We start from the raw sequence: 17,941 nt of genomic DNA, 5'->3' as shown, positions 1-17,941 counted from the left end.
AACAACATACTGCTTTTAAATCAAAGCGGCTTCACCAAGCATCAAGGAACGCTAACAAACCTTATGGCACTGGGACTGATCAGCAACAGAGCAAAAGCAACCAGGACTTCCACCTATTTTTACTTTGATGACTTTAAAGCTGCCTCTGATTGTGTCCCGCGTGGCAAACTATGGGCCAAACTACAGCTCTGGGGGTATTTTAAATGCCATCAAAATGATTTACTCTGACACATGGGTGAAGGTTAAATTAGGGGGAGGTTCACACCTATCTAGGGCAGTTAAAACAACAGTTGGTTTTAAACAAGGCTGTGTATTGACTTTTTAACCTGTACATAGCAGATCTCTCTGCGAAGTTAAACGATCAATCAGCCCATTCCCCCTCTCTGGGCGCCAACAACTATCTAATATGTTATATGCAGATGACCTATTATTGATTAGTAACACCAGATAGGCATCCAAAAACTGCTAAACAATTTAGAAGAGTACGCAAGAACAAACAAATTAGAAATCAACCATAACAAATCTAAAATGATTACTCTAAATCGCCGACCCAATAGCCAGGCCAAATGGTGTCTGAATGGAAAGACCTTAGAGGAAGTAAGCTCATACAGATACCTAGAAGTCGTGATAGATGTAACTATGCACTACAAAAAAAAGGAATAAAAAATAAGGCACACGCACTTGCTCACGCCTTTGGCACGCTTGCAAATTCAATCTGTGGCCATGCTCAGAATCCATTGACAGCCATAATGAGAGTAAAATTACTGCCAACCCTCACTTATGGGCCCTAAATAATGAGGGGGATGGAGGTAGCTCTCCTGGATAAGCTTCTGGTAAGGACATATAAGCGTGAATTTCGGTTACCAGGAGATGCCTTCCCAGCCCAGGTCAGACTGGAATTTATGTTGGTTAAGCAGTCGCTGGCTTGTCCTGCGGCATATATCAAATTCTGTTAGAAACTGAGCCGCGCCTCAAAAGGGTCATTAGCTAATCTAGTCTGGCAGGAAATTATTTTAGAAAGAGGGAATAGCAATTACTAAAGGTATCTGGAAAAGAGTATAATTCTTTTGAACTTAGGCGATGTATGGGACCAGCCGCTTCCCATCCTGGCTTTTAACAAAGCAGTGAATAAATCAAAGTAAATTATACAGCTGGCTAGAAGACAGGGAGGTTCTGGCTAAAAGGTCCCATGGTTGGTTGATTATTAATTCATATACAACTCTCAAAGAATCACCACTTATGGCTGCCCCCTATTCACGAAAAATCAAGCAACGCTTTCTAAGGCTCAGGCTGGGTGAAGTTTTAACGCTAGACCTCATGCCAAAATGGAAGAAGGGCCACCAGCAGGCACCCGTGAGTGCCGCCTATGTCATCTGGTGGAAGAAAACTTGGTGCATGTGGTCTACATTTGCCCAGCTTTGGCTGCTGAAAGAAGATGTTTACTGAAAAAAAGAACTAAATGGCTTAGGGATCAGATCATGTAGACAAGCACTAGCTGAAGCATTCAACCCACGAAACACTATATTGAATTTTAGGCTGGTTCAATTTCTGGAAATGTTTTCCTCCAAAATTACATGTGCTGAAACAAGCCAGTGATAGGGAGGGTGCCAATGGAAACAATATCCATTTACTACGAATGAATACATCAAAGAAAGGAAGGTTCTTAGGTAACATCGCTGTGTATTCAGCCAACCCTGTAATAAAGTCAAGAAACAGCACCTGGAATTAAGAGGGGGCGAATCTGTAGAATGTATCAAACTATTTTTATTTCATAATTTTTATTGTAATATAAATGTCTAAGAGCACCAATATTGTTCTGTTAAATGTTATGTTGAAGGAATATTTTCATGGTTTTAATTAACTAATAAAATAAACATTCATCTGTTTTTGCCTAATTTAGCTCTTTTGACCATCCCTTTCACCTCGTCACGTGCCAGACATCAACTCCATCCATCAGAGTCAAATCCAGCCTCTACTTCCAGCTTCACCTCCTCCTGAGAGTTTTTCCCCTGCCTACTTTCCAAAACCTTTTCAACTACTTCTTTAAGATGGCTCCCCTATGCTCCTACCTCAAATCCTTAATCACCGGCTTAATAGTCAGAACTTTAGGGGAATGTCTCCTCAGGATCCCCATCTGCCATTGATCAGTCTAAACCTAAACTTCAAATCAATTCTGGACTACTATACTTCTGCTATTCCTTATTTCCCACTAGTGACAATCCAAAAAGCTCTTTGCAGCTGGACCAGAAACCTAAACTAAACTGATCAATCAAGTCAGCGCACTCTGAGACAAACACAAACTCCAACTCAGCAAACCTGATTACTTTGGCTTAACGCAATGAGAAAATTGAGAAAATTGATTTTATAACCACGGCCGTTAATCACATGTTGCAGAGTACTAAGAAGCTCAGTGGCTGTTTTCCTACTGAATACCAACCTAAGGGTTTATCTGGATAAACATGAATGGTCTATAGTGCCAGGAGCAGCCACAATCACAAAAGAGCAAGGTCCACTCTCCACAATGGGGAACTACTGAACTGTTTTGAAAGTTATGGCCCCCAAATTTGAATCCGTAACCTAGATTTCAGCCAAACCCCTATTAAGTTCCCTGTTTACAGTGTCACACATACAAGACGACTCATACCTTTCTGTTTTTTCCTTCTTCCTCTGCATTCGTCCATCCATTGATGCAACGATGAAGGCAGATAAGGAGGCAGAGAAGCAGTTTTCCATAAGAATTGATGTGGTGCAGAAGACTTCCCACTCGTCAGTACCACTTCTTTCAGTGCTTTTCTCTGACCTCAGCAATCAGACTAAATGTTGTTGAAACTTGGGTCACTGTTTGAAGTGGGTGAAACCCTACTCAAGCAGCAGCCACAACCAGTCATGGTGAAGTTACAAGCAAATCTAAAATAAACCTATGCTCTTCCTTCTGGTGGCTTGGCACAAAAAGAGTGAGGCTTAACTTTTAGGCAATGTGTAAAGTTTGTATGCAGTACTTCTAACAGTAATAAAGAGAAAACACAACTCAAGAAAAATCCCACACCAATTTGAGAAAACAGAGAAGAATTTAGTAAATCATTTGACACCATAAAAACAAAATTCCAATCAGTAGAACTAGAAAAATGCAATTTTAAAGATTTCCGGTAAGTAATTTGTCAAACGGCACAAAGCGTCACCCACAGTCATCTGGTCCTGCGTGACTGAGTGAAAGTCACAAGTTTAGGATGACCACGATGAAGCACAAGCTGGACACAGGGATCAAATTAGTCCCACTGACAGAGTTACATTCAAAGGCAAGTGTGAAGAGTTGAGTTCACGGTGGAAAGTGCTGCAAGGAGCAGCAATCGTTAGTGGATGCTCATATAATAACACGAAGAGCAGGCCGAGCACAACGGATGGTCATCGCTGTCTCGCAAAGATCCTGTCATGCATCACTGAAGGTCATTTGTGGAGCTTCACGTTGGCAGTCACCGTGAGCTGTCAACGCTGTAGCGTATTGTGCAGATCTCGCATTGCAAGGTGTCACGGTTGGTCGCTGTGGTGTGAAGAGTGGGGTTCACTGGAAGCTTGAGTTGGTGTGTGCGGCAAGATCTTGGCATGAACTGGCTCTTTCGCGATCATGAGTAGCCTAAAACATCAGGATTTCTCATTTTCTTTAAAAAGGAGCTCAGCTGTGGCCGCACCAAGGGACTAGGACCTCAGGGGCACCTCTTGGGGGTCAGGAATAAACTCCAGCAAATGCCAGCAGGGGTCAGTTGCACATCCAGGCAGCAGGTCTGCTGGGCAGTTCTAGGGAGCATCTAGAGCTTGTTGTGTCCCTGTAGCTCAGATTCGGTAAATCAGCTGACCCTTGGAGTCAGTCCAGCCTTCTCAGCAAGCAGGTCAGCGAGCAGCAGAGCAGCAGGCCAGCAGAGTACAGGGCAGTATATTGGCAGTCCGTCTGGAAGCAAAACAGCACAGCAGTCCTTCTTCTGTAGTATCCACAGGTCCAGGAGTGTACTCAACATTCATTCTGAATCTCCTATTTTTAAACCTGGTGCCTTCTTTGAAGTAAGATAAGTTTATAGAGAATTCCCTTTGAAATCCTTGAAGTTTCCTGCCTTTGCTGCCTTGGCTCTAAGCTGGATGCATGAACACTGTAGTGGTGACAAGTCCTTTGTGTGAAGGCATAGCACAGCCTATTCAGTTGCTAGTGGGGCTGTACCCAGCTCCGCTCCCCCATCCTGCCAGTTGATGGACTATCTAGGCACACCTAATCCCTCTACTGTGTGGCTGTCTGGGAGGAATAAACAAAGTCCAACATCCAACTACATCTGGTCATGTGACTCAGGAACGGGCTGCAGACACCTAATAGTTATGGCAGGAAAATGCCAACTTTCTAAAAGTGGCATTTTCACAATTGTAACTTAAAATCTGACTTTACCATTAAGGAGGATTTTTATTTACAATTTCTCAGACACCAAGCACACATTGTTTACCTGTTCCCAAACACAACTTAGCACTTACTAAATGTAATAAGGTAACCAAGTGCTATCTTATGGGAGAGGTAGTCCTCACAGTAGTGAAAAATTAATTTAGGAGCTTTTCACTACCAGGACATCTAAAACTTAAAAGTATATGCCCAACTTCTTAAATACACTGCATCTTGCCCTGAGGCTGTGCATATTCTACTCTAGGGTGACATATATTAACAAGCATTTGCAACGCAACAGGTTTCGCATTTTCTCAAGTTACAGGTGTTAGCGTTGGAAACTCCTAACCTGACATTTCTTGCCACACAAATTGAAAGAAAAAAAGCGCAATCGCAGTATGTAAAACGCAGTGCGATCATGCTGAAATTGAAAACCAAAAAAAGTGTGTGATCGCGCTATGTAAAACCCAGCATGATCTCGCTGCATGAAAATAAAAATATAAAGTCGTCTGGAAACTATGCTGAAAACATGGAGCATCGTATGATTTCAGTAGTTGGCCAGTGCACTTGAGGAGGGCTAAACACCAGAAAAGGCATGATGTATGCATGCCTTTCACTAATTAAATCAAGCGGAACTTAAACGGCAAGCCCACAAACCAATGAAAGTGACAAGCGTGACATGGGCGTGGTTAAAAGCCCAAAGAGAGATTACAACAGGTATGGAGCACTTGCACACTCGCCTCTAAAAAAGAAGAATTAGCCCTAGCAGAAGGTTTATTTTACTGGGTCAAAATGGCAGTTTAAAACTGCACACACAGGCTGCAAAGGCATGCCTGAGACGTTTAAAAGGTTACTTAAGTGAGTGGCACAATGAGTGCTGCAGGCCCACAAGTAGCATTTAACATACAGGCCCTGGATACATGTAGTACCACTTTACTAGGGACTTACAAGTAAATTATATGTGTCAATTGGGTGTAAGCCAACTTTTCTATGTTTAAAGGAGAGAGTGCAAGCACTTTAGCATTAGTTAGCAGTGGTAAAGTGTGCAGAGTCCTAAAAGCTAACAAAAGCAGGTTCAGGAAACAGGAGGGTGAAGGCAAAAGTTTGGAAATGAATCTGCAGATAGGGCCAAGTCATAGTGATACATTATATACCAACCTTTAGGCGATAACAACACTTTCATTACGATTGTATGGAGTATACTAGGATTCAACTGATAAACCTTGAGTCTTACATTTTCCATGGAGACTCCAGTGTGCTTTGGGACAGTGCAGGAGTTGAAGCAATTAATTTTTTCCCTTTGCTTCTTTCTGAAAAAGAGCTTCTCCAATAGTGCCATAAACCTACACACTCTAAAGATCCATACTTGACTTAATTAGTACGAACAGTGACCCACCAATTACTGATGAACCCATTCTTGTTGACTAGTCCAAACTTCTTCAAATCTTTACCCACTATAAGCCAAAAAAGAGAGTGTGGTTTTGGGGCACAAAGAATATCGACTTTAACAGATTTGTAGGCAGGGCTCAGCAGAAAATCGTCCTCTTATGAGAATTAAACCAGACATAAGTATCTCCACGACTAATTAATTGGTTGCACAAATGCCCTTCTTCAGGATTGTGCACTTCTGAAGTGTACGAAGAAAAGTCATAGCACTCTGTTCTTTGGTTGTCTATAGATGTATTTGAGGAAATAAATTTGCTGAGAAGACTTGAGGCTAAGCGGAGACAAACCCTGTTTTCCTCTAGTTTGACTCGGTTTAGAGTTTGCAACTAAAGCTATACCAACCACATTTACATAGCAAAGTTCAGGCACATCACATTGCTTGCTATTGGACAGCTCCAAGCATATCTCAAAATCTCTGGTTGAGGGGGCTAAGCAGGTCAATACCCACTTTCTGTTGGAATGAATCCTCAGTCCAAATTTTAAGAATGTGTGAAGATTTTTAATGAGAAGGTAAAGTCAATCAAAATCTTACTACCTCCAACCTCTAACATTCCATTCAATTTCAACTTGAGTCAAACATTTCAGAGGACCTGGTCGTATTTATTTTAGTTATTTGAATGTGAGTTACTTGAAATTGGAGAGCACAACTTTTGTTTTGTTTTTGTCTGTATTGTTTGTTATTTTGCGTCTAATTGATGCCGGAGACAATTGTTAATTAAAACTACTAAAAGGGCTAGAGTGTACTTACGGTCTGATTTAGAGTTTGGTGGATGGGTTACTCTGTCACCTCCAGATTTCGTGACGGAGAAACCCCAACTCTAAATCAGGCCCTTTTTGAATTTGTTTGTACATTAAGTGCATGCGGAAATATTTTTCTCCTGAGAAAGGAAGAGTTGACTATAAGTAAGTTCAAGTTGAACCAATTGATATTATATATACTTGTACTTCTAAACCTACCTGCTACTTTTGATACTGTTAATCATATCTCTCGGAACAATATCTTCAAAGAGCTGTCCGACATCTAATGTGCAGTGCTTAAATGGTTCAGCTGCTATTTTCAAACTGAACATAAGCTATAGGTAACTCTATATTTGAAAGTGTTGCCAAAATGGGTTCCTTAAGGATCCATATTATCCCCTACATTATGTAATCTGTATTTGGAACCATTTGGGTCTTACTACAGGAATCCTGGGATTTGTTTAATCAGTTTACTGGCAGTACCTAGGTCTCGCTCAAGATTTAACCTCTAAGTGACACCTCAGAGAATGTCCAAATCTGCATGTGTAAACACCACTCAACCCCCCAAAACAGAGTTCTTTTTAATCCATTCAAAAGATCCCACTTACCATTAAAATCTTGGATTGATTCATGTACTCTCCTAGAATATACAATGGACACTGCGGATAATGCTAAACCCCTATGTTTCATTCTTAATAACAGACTTAACCTAGGGTCGCAATCATTGTATGGCCAGTAGCATGTTACCAACCTGCTATGGGGTAGGAAACTGAGTTCCTCCATGGGCAAGAACAGAAGTCCTTATTTCAGGTACTTGTTCTATCCGAAGTTGATTATGGGACTTCAATTCTCACTGGCATTCCAAAAGTTCATCTTGCCCCTTTTAGAATTGTGTTGCATGTGGCTGCTCACTTTATTTCAAGATGCAAGAAAGTCAACAGAATTTTCCTGAGGCATATAACTCTTCAAAGGCATCCCACTGAAGAAAGTGTTTAATTCAAGATAAAAGAATAAGGGGAGTAAGGTGGGAAATATTAATACTTCCTGATATTTCATATATATATGAAAAAGTGTAGTGAGCCATGAAGATTTTAGAATCACTAGTATATGTTGTTTTTGAATAATTTAGGTGCAAGGAAAATATAGATTTCAAAGAACCTGTAGCTTCAAGTTGCCTTGTAGTGATAAATACCCTGAATGAGTTGAATTATTATCCCATAGCTGGAGAGAGGAATGACCTCTCTATGGTTAAACATACTCCAAGGGATGGGACTTGTGATAGAAGCTATACATTGCACTCCCTCTCAGAGGGCATTTCAAATGTACAACATTCTGGGTAGGTGAAGGTATTAGGGATGCCAGGCCCTGGTGAAAGCCCCTTGCCCAATTACACTTAATCAATGACAAAACATGTTAACCTCTATAATGTAGGAATATTAATATTTTCTAATATTCTGCCTTTTTAAAATTTTATCCATGGTACCACAAATACATTATCAAGGCAAATTCAAGGTACTTTGATATACTGATATATCAGGATCCCAATATAAACATCTTTGGACAGTGCTTCTTTATTGCTGAGCCCATTCAGGCTTATAACAAGTCCTTAATGAGGAGAGGACCCAAGAATGAAGCATTCCACTGTTGGTGGGTGAAGTTCCTACATCCTAGAAAGCAACATCTCCTGAACTAGATTATACTAGTGAGTATACCCTCTTTATGGTTTGCTATGCCTGTCTTTTTATAATTTAAGATATCCTGCATGATGCACAAAATCCACATACTTCTACACCCTTCTAGTTGGCTAAGAAATTGACATTTCTTTTTTTTTTTATAAATCTTTTTATTGAATGACAAAACAGCCATTGCACCGTGTATCATACGACCATTAAAGACCCATCATTTATCAACAACTCAGAGTAGGAGTTCAGAACTAATCGGATGTCGAATGAAACATCCCCCAGGATGCATACAATGGTGTACCCAACCCAGTGACATGCCTCTCGCCAGGGCATAGCTAACAGAGGATCAGTCCCTGCCCCTGTAGGCCCCCACCCGTCCCACATTTTCTTACATTTCCCAGGGCAACCCCTGCTCTTGTTTATTACTTTTTCCACACTGTGTCACCAGTCCAGGTCCGACCGCCATTTCTGAAGACTGGGCAGGGACTCTGTGCCTCACAACCGTTCTATATTATGCTTAGTGACTATTGCTGCTATTGCCAACCATGTTACCTGCTGCTTTGGCCAGTGTTCTTCACCCACTATATTCAGTAGCAGCAGCCAGGGATCCAGAAGGACCGCCCTTCCAAGAACCCACACTGCCTCCCCGACCACCCCCTGCCAGTAAGTCTGCAGCGCAGGGCATGCCCATAGAATGTGGTAGATGGTGCCCTCTGGCCCACATCGCCACAAGCACTGCACGGTCTGAGCCCTTCCCATCTTATGCATCACTGCCCTGGAATAGTATGCCCTGAGAAGAATCCGGAGTTGGATCAGTCTGAACCGTGCCTTAATCACCACGACCCTGGGACCCTGTCTAGCAGCCCCCCGGTCCTCGTCAGTTAGTGTAACCAAATCCGCATCCTATTTGGCCCATAGGGCAGTCATCGGGTCCGGAGAGTTATTCAGCAGTTTCTTGTATAGCAAGGATATGACCTTCGACTCCAGCGTCTCCGTCAAGAGGCAGTCTTCCAGAGGAGCAGCCTCCGGCAACTGCTCATGCTCCGGAACATATTGGCTCATAGCATGCCGCAGCTACAGGTACCTAAACTGTTCCGTTCCCGCCATTGTGTATTCTTGCTGTACGACCTCAAACATCATGAGTGCCCAACCCCTCCAGACATCTCCCAGGTGTTCAATCCCCAAAAGAGACCACCTGCGGAATCCACCCAAGGTCTTTAAGTCCCCCAGCAAGTCACTACTCCACAGTGGAGTCTGCGCTGTCAGGGTAGATCCCCAACCCAGATAGCGGATGGCATCATGCCAGGCCTTCACCACCATCGCGGTGTGCGCCGGGAGTGATCGCGAACCCCCACGGGTATAAAGGGTGGGCTCAAATCCTCCCCCACCCAGCATCTGTCTGTCAACCTTAAAGGCCGGGTCCTCCCGGTCTGCAAAGGCCCAATCATTATTAGTGACCAACTGAGTTGCCGAGTAATAGAGAAGGGGATCCGAAATTGCAAGCCCACCCTCATACACTCTGAGCTTTAATTTCGACAGTGCTACACGGAATCAGCCACCATCCCACAACAATAGCCTGATATCCCAGTCCAGATCCCAGAACACCACCACCGGTATCTCAGAGGGAGTGTTCTGAAAAACATACAGAAGACGGAGCAGTGTCATCATTTTGTAGAGAGCAGATCTACCCATTAGAGAAAGAGGTAACGTCCTCCAGTGGGCCACATCCCTGTGAAATCTATCCAGCTGGGGTTGGAGTGTTTTTTGCAAAAAGCACCCCTGATTCCTAGGGACATATACCCCCAGATATTTGAAGCCCCCCACGTAGATTGGCATGCTACAACCTGAGGGCAGGACAGGCGGGGCCCCGGTCAGAGGGAAGACTAATGACTTCCCCCAATTAATCTGGTAACCGGAATGGTCCCTAAAGATACCAAAGACCTGCATTATCCTGTTGATGGACTGCCGGGGCTGCATGACATATAGCAGAACATCGTCAGTGTACAGGGAGACACGTTCCTCCCACGTTGCACACGAGTCTACGCCACAAATCAGCGGATCCTGGCGAATCCATTCCGCCAAGGGCTCAAGTGACAGGGCAAACAGAATGGGAAAGAGCGGGCACCCCTGCTGGGTGCCCCTGTGGAGAGGAAAGGGCTGCAACAACGCAGCATTGACCCGCACCCGCACCACCGGTTCCCAATACAGCAGTCCAATCCCCGACAAAAAACACAGACCCACTCCGAATCTTCTGAGCACCGTGAAAATATACGGCAATTCCACAGTATCGAAGGCCATACAGGCATCCAGAGACAGGAGCGCCGTCTGTTCCTTATGCTGACCATCTGTCATGTGTAAGACTCTGTAAAGTCTCTGCAGGTTCAGACGTGTGGACCTGGACGACATGAAGCCATATTGGTCTGGGTGAACCAGTTTAGAAATAATAATTTGCACAATCTAGCCGCCAAGACCTTCACCAGGACATTACCTCCATATTTATATACGAGAGGGGCCTATAGTAAGCAAATCTCTCTGGGGGTCTACCTTTCTTCGGTATCACCACAACAGTGGCGGTCCTCTGATCTAGTGGTAGCAGTCCCACATCCCATGCCTCCCGGAACATAGCCAACATATGTTTAGCCACTTTACTCCCCAGGAATTTAAATAACTCCACCGGGATTCCGTTGGGCCCTGCTGCCTTGCCCGACTGAAGGCCCCGCAATGCTGCGGCGACTTCGTCTTCCGTCAGCTCAGCTTCAAGCTCCCCACTCTCCATCTCGGAGAGCACCAGCAATGGAATATCCTGCAGGAGGTCTGAGCAATCCTTCTCCGTCATCCAAGACTCCAAGTTATAGACCTCGTAGTAGACAGCAAAGGCCTCCACTATGGACTTGTTAGACTCACACGTAGTCCCCTCTTTAGTCCGTATCGCCCAGACCCAAGAACGCTCTTGTTCTCTCTTGTCCAACCATGCCAATAATTTGTTGGCTTTGTCCCCCACATTATACAGCCGGCGCTGAGACGCCAGAACGTAGGCCCTAGCATGTTGCTCGGCCAAAGTGCACAGCTCATATCTTTTGAGACACAGCTGGTGGGGAAGATCATCCTCCGCCTCTCCCTTTGCCTGATACCGGGCCTCCAAAGCTACGATTTCTCGCTCGAGTTCTGCAGCCTGCAAATATTACTCCTTTTTCTTGCCCCCGATCATGGTCTGTACATGACCCCTTAGTACCATTTAGAAGGCTTCCCACAATATGCATGCAGAATCCACCAAACCCATATTCTCCTCAAAATATTGGGTTGACCTTTCCCTCACCCTGTCAGCAAAGGGTTTGTCTCTCAGATACCAGGGATCCAGCCAGGGCAGTGACCCCAGTATAGTGACTTCCACAGGGGACTGGTCAGATATCCCTCTTGGGTAGTGCACAGCCTCTTGGAACCTACCCACAGGAGACCAAGTCATGATTAGACAGTCATGCCTTGATGAGCCACCGTGGGGGACCGAAGAATAAGTGAACTGCCTCTTCCCTGGATTCTGCTCCCTCCACAAGTCTACCAGGCCAACAGAGTCCAAAAAGGACTTCAGTGCCGTAGAAATGTCAGGTGTCCTTGCATGTGAAACTCTATCAAACCCTGGGTCAGCCACCAGATTTTTATCCTACCCCCAGAACCAGGAGACCCATCGGGATGTTAAGCAACAGTGCACCCAGGTCTGCCAGGGTAGACCCCTGAAGCTGTGGCGGAGCGTAGACGGAACACAAATTCAGAGTGTGCTCCTCCCAGACTGCCACATAGCGTCCCAGCATGTCCCACCAGGTGCATGTCAGAATAAATGGGACTGATTTTTTTAGAAAGATACCCACACCCCTTGACCCCGTTGTGTAGCCCGCATGAGCGACCAGTTGGTATCCAAATCTGTCCTGCGCCCTGTAGTAATTTCCTTTGAGATAAGTTTCCTGCAATAACACAAGGTCTGCGCAGGAACTGAAGGACTATGGTCCATTTAATGCAACTGCCCAGAGCATTCACATTCCATATCATGACCCTAAGGGTACGCACTCTTAACTCTGCCATTGAGTGTCCCCCGGTTCTGCAGTCCCGCATGTGGTCCCCCACCCCAAGCAGTGTCCCATAGCATAGCAGTACTGTACAATGGCCTAAGAACAAGGTCCAACCATGAACTGTAAGATAACAATCCCCTAGTAAGACCTCCCCCTCCCTGCAACCCCGCATAGCAGGCGTTAAACTGCCCACCGCCCCAGGCAGTGGAGCGCCTGTCCCCCAAAACATTTGAAACTCTTGCATGGGTGGACCAGCGCCACCAAACATGACCTCCACAATAAGGTATTTGTACAGTCAGTTCAAATCGATCCCCTATTGTACATTACTGTGCATCGTGTGTTGCATCGCCCGCCGAGTCTAGGTAGGCACCAATCACGCCACCAGCTCCCCCACCCCTATGATGCTGGAGCTGCTGCCTGTCCTGGCCCCATGTCCTGCCATCCTGTCGAAGAGGCTGTCTTCTTCCTGCCTCTGGGCCCTCCTCCATCTCTCCGAAGATCCGTGTGACCCGCAGCTCTCAACCCCTCCAGCCACTCCCAGGCCTCCTCCGGCGCGGCGAAGTGCCAAGTCTTGCCATCCGCGATTACCCTCAGCTGCGTCGGGAAGAGCATCACGCACTTTAGTTCACGGTCCAACAGAGCTTTTTGGACCTCCAAAAACATTGGCGCTGCCTTTGGACCTTCAATGTAAAGTCCGGGAAGAAGCAAACAGTGGCATTCTCATACTGTAAGTCCCCCCCCGGGATCTAGCAGCCTGGAGGATAGCATCACGATCCCTAAAATTAAAGATGCGTGTAATGATAGTCCTTGGGGGGCCCCCGGGCACGGAGGAGGGACCGGAATCTGTGCGCCCGCTCCACCATGAAAACAAGGATAGTCACTTGGGGCGCAGATAGTCGGTGATCAGGGTTTCCATAAAAAGCTCAACACTCGGGCCCTCAGCTCCCTCCGGCACCCCAACAACCCTGATATTATTTTTTCGCGCCCTCCCCTCCTGGTCTTCCAAACGCGCCACCAGGCGCCCATGCTCCGCCCTGAGAAACCGTACCTGCTCCTCAAGTGCCTTGGATGTAGACTGCAGACAGGCAGTATCTGTCTCTGCCGTTGTGACCTTTTCAGAAACTTTTTGAAGGTCAGCACGGAGAAGGGCCACATCCACTGCCACAGCTTCAAGCCGGGACTCCAGAGATCCCTTCAGGTTGTGAATCGCAGCCATAATTTCACTCAGAGAGGGTTCACTCGGGGGAGCCTTGCTCCGTCCCCTGTCCCTGCCCCCCCAGTTGCCGCCCGTGGCAACGGGCCCCCTGTCTGTCTCGGAACAGCATAGTTGTTCATTTTGTTGGTCTGCTGCGAATGCCGCCCTTTGTTCCTATCCATGCTAGGTGCGTGCCCACCAGCAGGCTGCCAGGGCCCCACCCTTCCTCGGGTCCTCGTGTGTTACAAAATCAGGGCACAGAGCGGCGGGCAGCATCCCCCTCCACCATGCGGCCCCCCAACCAGCACCGCGCAGTGGGCCACTGCAGTCCAGTCTTCTTCCTCCTCTCAGGGGGGTTTGGGGGCCACAACCTCACCACCGAGGCCCTCTCAGTAAGTGCCGAATGAAGGGGGACAATCAAAAGGCCCCGGCCACTGTCCAAACCAGGCTGTAACACTCACCCCAGCCTCCCCCCCTCGCGGGCCCTGAGCATCCGCCGCAGGCCTGGCGCAGGAAGCAGTCCTCCACTAGGCCGTCCGCCCCACTCCACTCACTGCCAGCCACCAATCTCCATGCTGGCCTCGGACCCCCTGCTCCAGCCATGCGACAGAAAAAAGGGGGGGGAGAAAGAGACCCTCTCCTGTCACAGACCGCAGAGTCACCACCGCGACCACTCCCGAACTGCAGGCCCAGCCCGACTCACTTCAGGAGGCCCGGCCCGACTCTCTTCAGGAGGCCCCGATCCGGCACCCCGCCTCCTCCAACTCTTCCGGGCTCCAGACAACAGCGCTGTGCCTCCCGCGGCCGCGCACCATCTCCAGGCCGCAAGTCACTCGCACAACACCCTCGCAAGATCACCGAGCTCGTCACCCCACGGCCCCAGGATTGGCCGCTCCGCCACTTCAGACGCCACCGGGCACCCACTCCATGCCGGCAATGCAAATTATTGGACGGATATTGGGGGATTTCAAATTATTAGGCTCGGAGCTATGCTAAATGGCGGCCATCTTGACTGGTGCTTAGCCACGCCCCCAAGAAATTGAAATTTCTTGCTGGCTAATGGAGGTTGCTTATTACAGAATCTATCCACCCAGAATTCACAAATAGCTGTCTTTGGAGCAATCCTTCTATTGAAGTGCTATGAGAATTTCGAAAATAGCGTCTACAAGCTTTAGTTACCACTCCCTGCGTGCAACAGTTTAGAAAGGAACTTAAAATCTTCCGGTACCAAAGACATTTTGATTACAACTGAGAATAATCCTTACTTTTTCGATATCTATGCCCTAATTATTGCTTATCCACTGGAATGGTCCTGTCCACCACAGTCCTGGTTTTACTGTCTTAATTGCACCTTACTATGGTTATATTCCTGCCCCCCTCCTCTTCACTGACGCTTCACTAACCTTCTTGATCTCAAATCTGGGACCAGTGATTATTTTCTCTGCTTGCTGACGACTACCTGACTACCCTCATGGATTTTACTGAATTATGTTTTATTTATTTTTATTGCTGATTGAACACATTTTTCCTGTCCTTATGCCTTTATTTCTATGGGGGTCTCATTGATCTTTTCTTTTGTTGACACTTGCCCAGTGATCCTACTGTCCTCCCTATTTGGTCAGTTTTTCCCACATGCCTTTTGTACAGAGTGATGATGTTTATTTTTAGCTGTTATTTAGATTACTCCATTTTAAAGTGCTATAACAGCCTAAAACCGCACAAAAATGCATAATTAAGTTCTTGTATACCTGTTTTATGATATGCAACTATCTCAAATGATAGGTATGCACATTTTATAGCACTACATTTTAATGAGGTAGGGCACTCTATATAAATTGGTCCTTTCTAGCCTGGTTTCCACCCCCTGAGACAACCTCAAATAAAATGTTCTCTAATGAAGTCTGTCAAACCCAAATTAAATAGGTTACTTAACTTAACTACGAGCCCAAGTCCAAAGTTAATTCTTAAGAGCGTACTTCTGGCACTACCCAATGATGGGGTAGCTTTCCTAGTCATGATTCGTCCTCATGCTTCTGTCTCTGTCTTTTTTCCCTTCATATTACTTTAGCTCACTTAAGGTGGTTCAATTTCATCCTTTATTTCTTCCTTTTTCACTGTGTTTTTTAATAATTCTCTTCCCTCTTCTTTTTTCCACTTCTGGTGCTCTCTTGCTCTGAGTCAGTCTGGTAATCAAAACTAAGATCGAGTCCCCAAATATGAGAGTCGTTAGCTAACACCTGCAGCCACCTGCACAAATTATAAACTAGAAGTAGATGTCCATTTCTAAAAATAAATTATGATTCATATAATCACAATTTCCGAGCAGCAGACATTCAGTTATTCAAGTGGAAAGATCAGGTCGCCTGGCAGATAGCTGCACGTGAATAGCATCAGGCAAGGGACAGAACATGAGAGGAAATTATTGATATAAAGGGGGGGGGGGAGAGGAAGGTCCCTTACAAGAATTTGGGCACACTCATGTTGGGAGTCGTCACTAAAGGTTCACAAGTTCCTTTCCCATGCAGACACTCATGTATGATCTTCAACGAACAATTGGTGTAAATGTGCTTGTCGGGTGTGGAAAAAGTCTTTTCCAAATTTCAATGGGATGTAAAGGAAGAGATTTACCAACAATGTATACTGTTTCCAGTGCAGAAAAAAGGTTAGAAAGTACACCACATATCTATTGTCCTTTTAGCCCTAAACGACGACGCAGACTGTCTACAAGCATGAGATCCACTAGCCATAGGGTAAGAATTTTTCCGGACTCAAGACATTTGAAAACTGGCTCAATTCGGGAAAAAGGGCCTTGTTTACAAAGAGGTTTGTCTGCCTAGCTTAAGTCTGCCTAAAGTCTATATTTTCTGATTTAAACAACATTAATACAGTTGGCCTAATTTATAATGGGTTTCCCTTATTTAGGACAGACTTAAGACTGCCTTTCTAAACTTAAGAGAATCTTAAGTGTTTCTTACAACATTGAATGCCTCTTAATAAATCAGACCCTCTTCGATGTATTTAAACAGTTCTAAGAGTATCTTAGCCATGGGATTCTCCTTCCTGGATCTGCCCAATAGCCCTGGAACAATAAGAGTCGTAGCTTTCCAGGCTCAAATATTTGCTTGTGAATTTCAAAACACATATGCTTAAATTTGCACTGTTAGATTTCCGCTTATTTTATTTGTGGCCCTCTTGGGGATCACTGTTTCCGGTCATTGTGAAAACTGTTCTTCCAATCAATATGTGCGATTTCAGCAGCCTGCAATGTAAAGTTGTTGCTAGTAAATGCATGTGTTGTATTTTATTGCAACTCATTTCTGTTTTTTTGTTTAAAATAGGGGAGTATTTGGGAAGCAAGGTTATCAATGCCAAGGTAAGACCAAGTTTCATTTATCATGCTGCTCTGAAAGGTATTAATGTATTGTTTTTAGTAAGTATGTTTTAGTGAGGCTTGCAAAAACGTAGCTCGTTGGATGCTCAAGGGCGTTTCTGTTGTTCAGTCACATATTTCCGCGAACGTCATTTAGAGGTAGAGTTGATAACATCTGAGTCAAGGGCTGTGTAGTTCATTTTGATGGTCCCCTGTGTCCTGCTCTTTGCTACTTCCTGGTTTCGCTTCAGTAATTGAGTTTCTGCTACAAGTAAAGGTACTGCCCAGGCACCAAGCACAGCAACCACAGCAAACCTACTGTACAGAACCCTCCGAGGAACAACAATGGAAAGGAAGCAAGGGAAACAAAGGCCTGTGGAGCTTTAAAATGATTTTTCTGAATTAACAGATAGCGTAGGAAACACCAGTTCACTGGTAGGATAACACACTTTCCAAAAACATCTTTAGGCAATCACATTACATACATTTGCACTGGTTCAAAAAAGGAGCAGTTGCTATTTTCCACCGATTACAATTCTTCTATTAAAAAGACAAAGATTAATCATACTTTGCCCCAGTTAGTATTACAGACATGTTTACACCAGTAGTAAAAATGCAAAATAGATTGGGAAATGACTGCAAAAGAAATTTCTTACATTTTTCTTATTAACCATGTTTTGGACGTGGCAAGTTTTTAACAAAGAAACCACACAACAGCAAAGCCAATAACTGACATTGGCAAGCTGGTTCCGGAGTTGTTTTTTGCTATATTTATTGCAACCTTATGCCGCAAAATTAAAATAATTAAAAAAAGAAAACATGTACCTGCCTGAACGTGATGGCCACGTGTTTACAATCAAAATGCTCTATTAAAAAGGTAAGCATTGCATATATTTTCAACAGAACAGTACAAGACTACCTAGCAGGCAGGTGAACTTTTAAGAGGTGTAAAAACTTTATTTAATGTATCATGACAGGAAACTATTATTTTCTGGCCTATATTAATGTTAACATGGTTAAGATTGTGTAGACACT

At 45.0% G+C, this 17,941-nt stretch overlaps 1 protein-coding gene across 1 annotated transcript in view; it reads left to right on the top strand.

Moving 5' to 3' along the window:
• Positions 1-17,941, top strand: part of PRKCH (protein kinase C eta) — a 656,855-nt gene that overhangs the window by 324,827 nt on the left and 314,087 nt on the right. The window contains exon 4 of the mRNA XM_069207402.1: positions 16,875-16,909. Within this exon, the coding sequence (XP_069063503.1) occupies positions 16,875-16,909 (35 nt within the window). The remainder of the gene's footprint in view (positions 1-16,874; positions 16,910-17,941) is intronic.

Source organism: Pleurodeles waltl, chromosome 9, assembly GCF_031143425.1.
Source record: "Pleurodeles waltl isolate 20211129_DDA chromosome 9, aPleWal1.hap1.20221129, whole genome shotgun sequence".
NCBI lineage: Eukaryota > Metazoa > Chordata > Amphibia > Caudata > Salamandridae > Pleurodeles > Pleurodeles waltl.
This window is presented reverse-complemented; position numbering and strand designations above follow the sequence as displayed.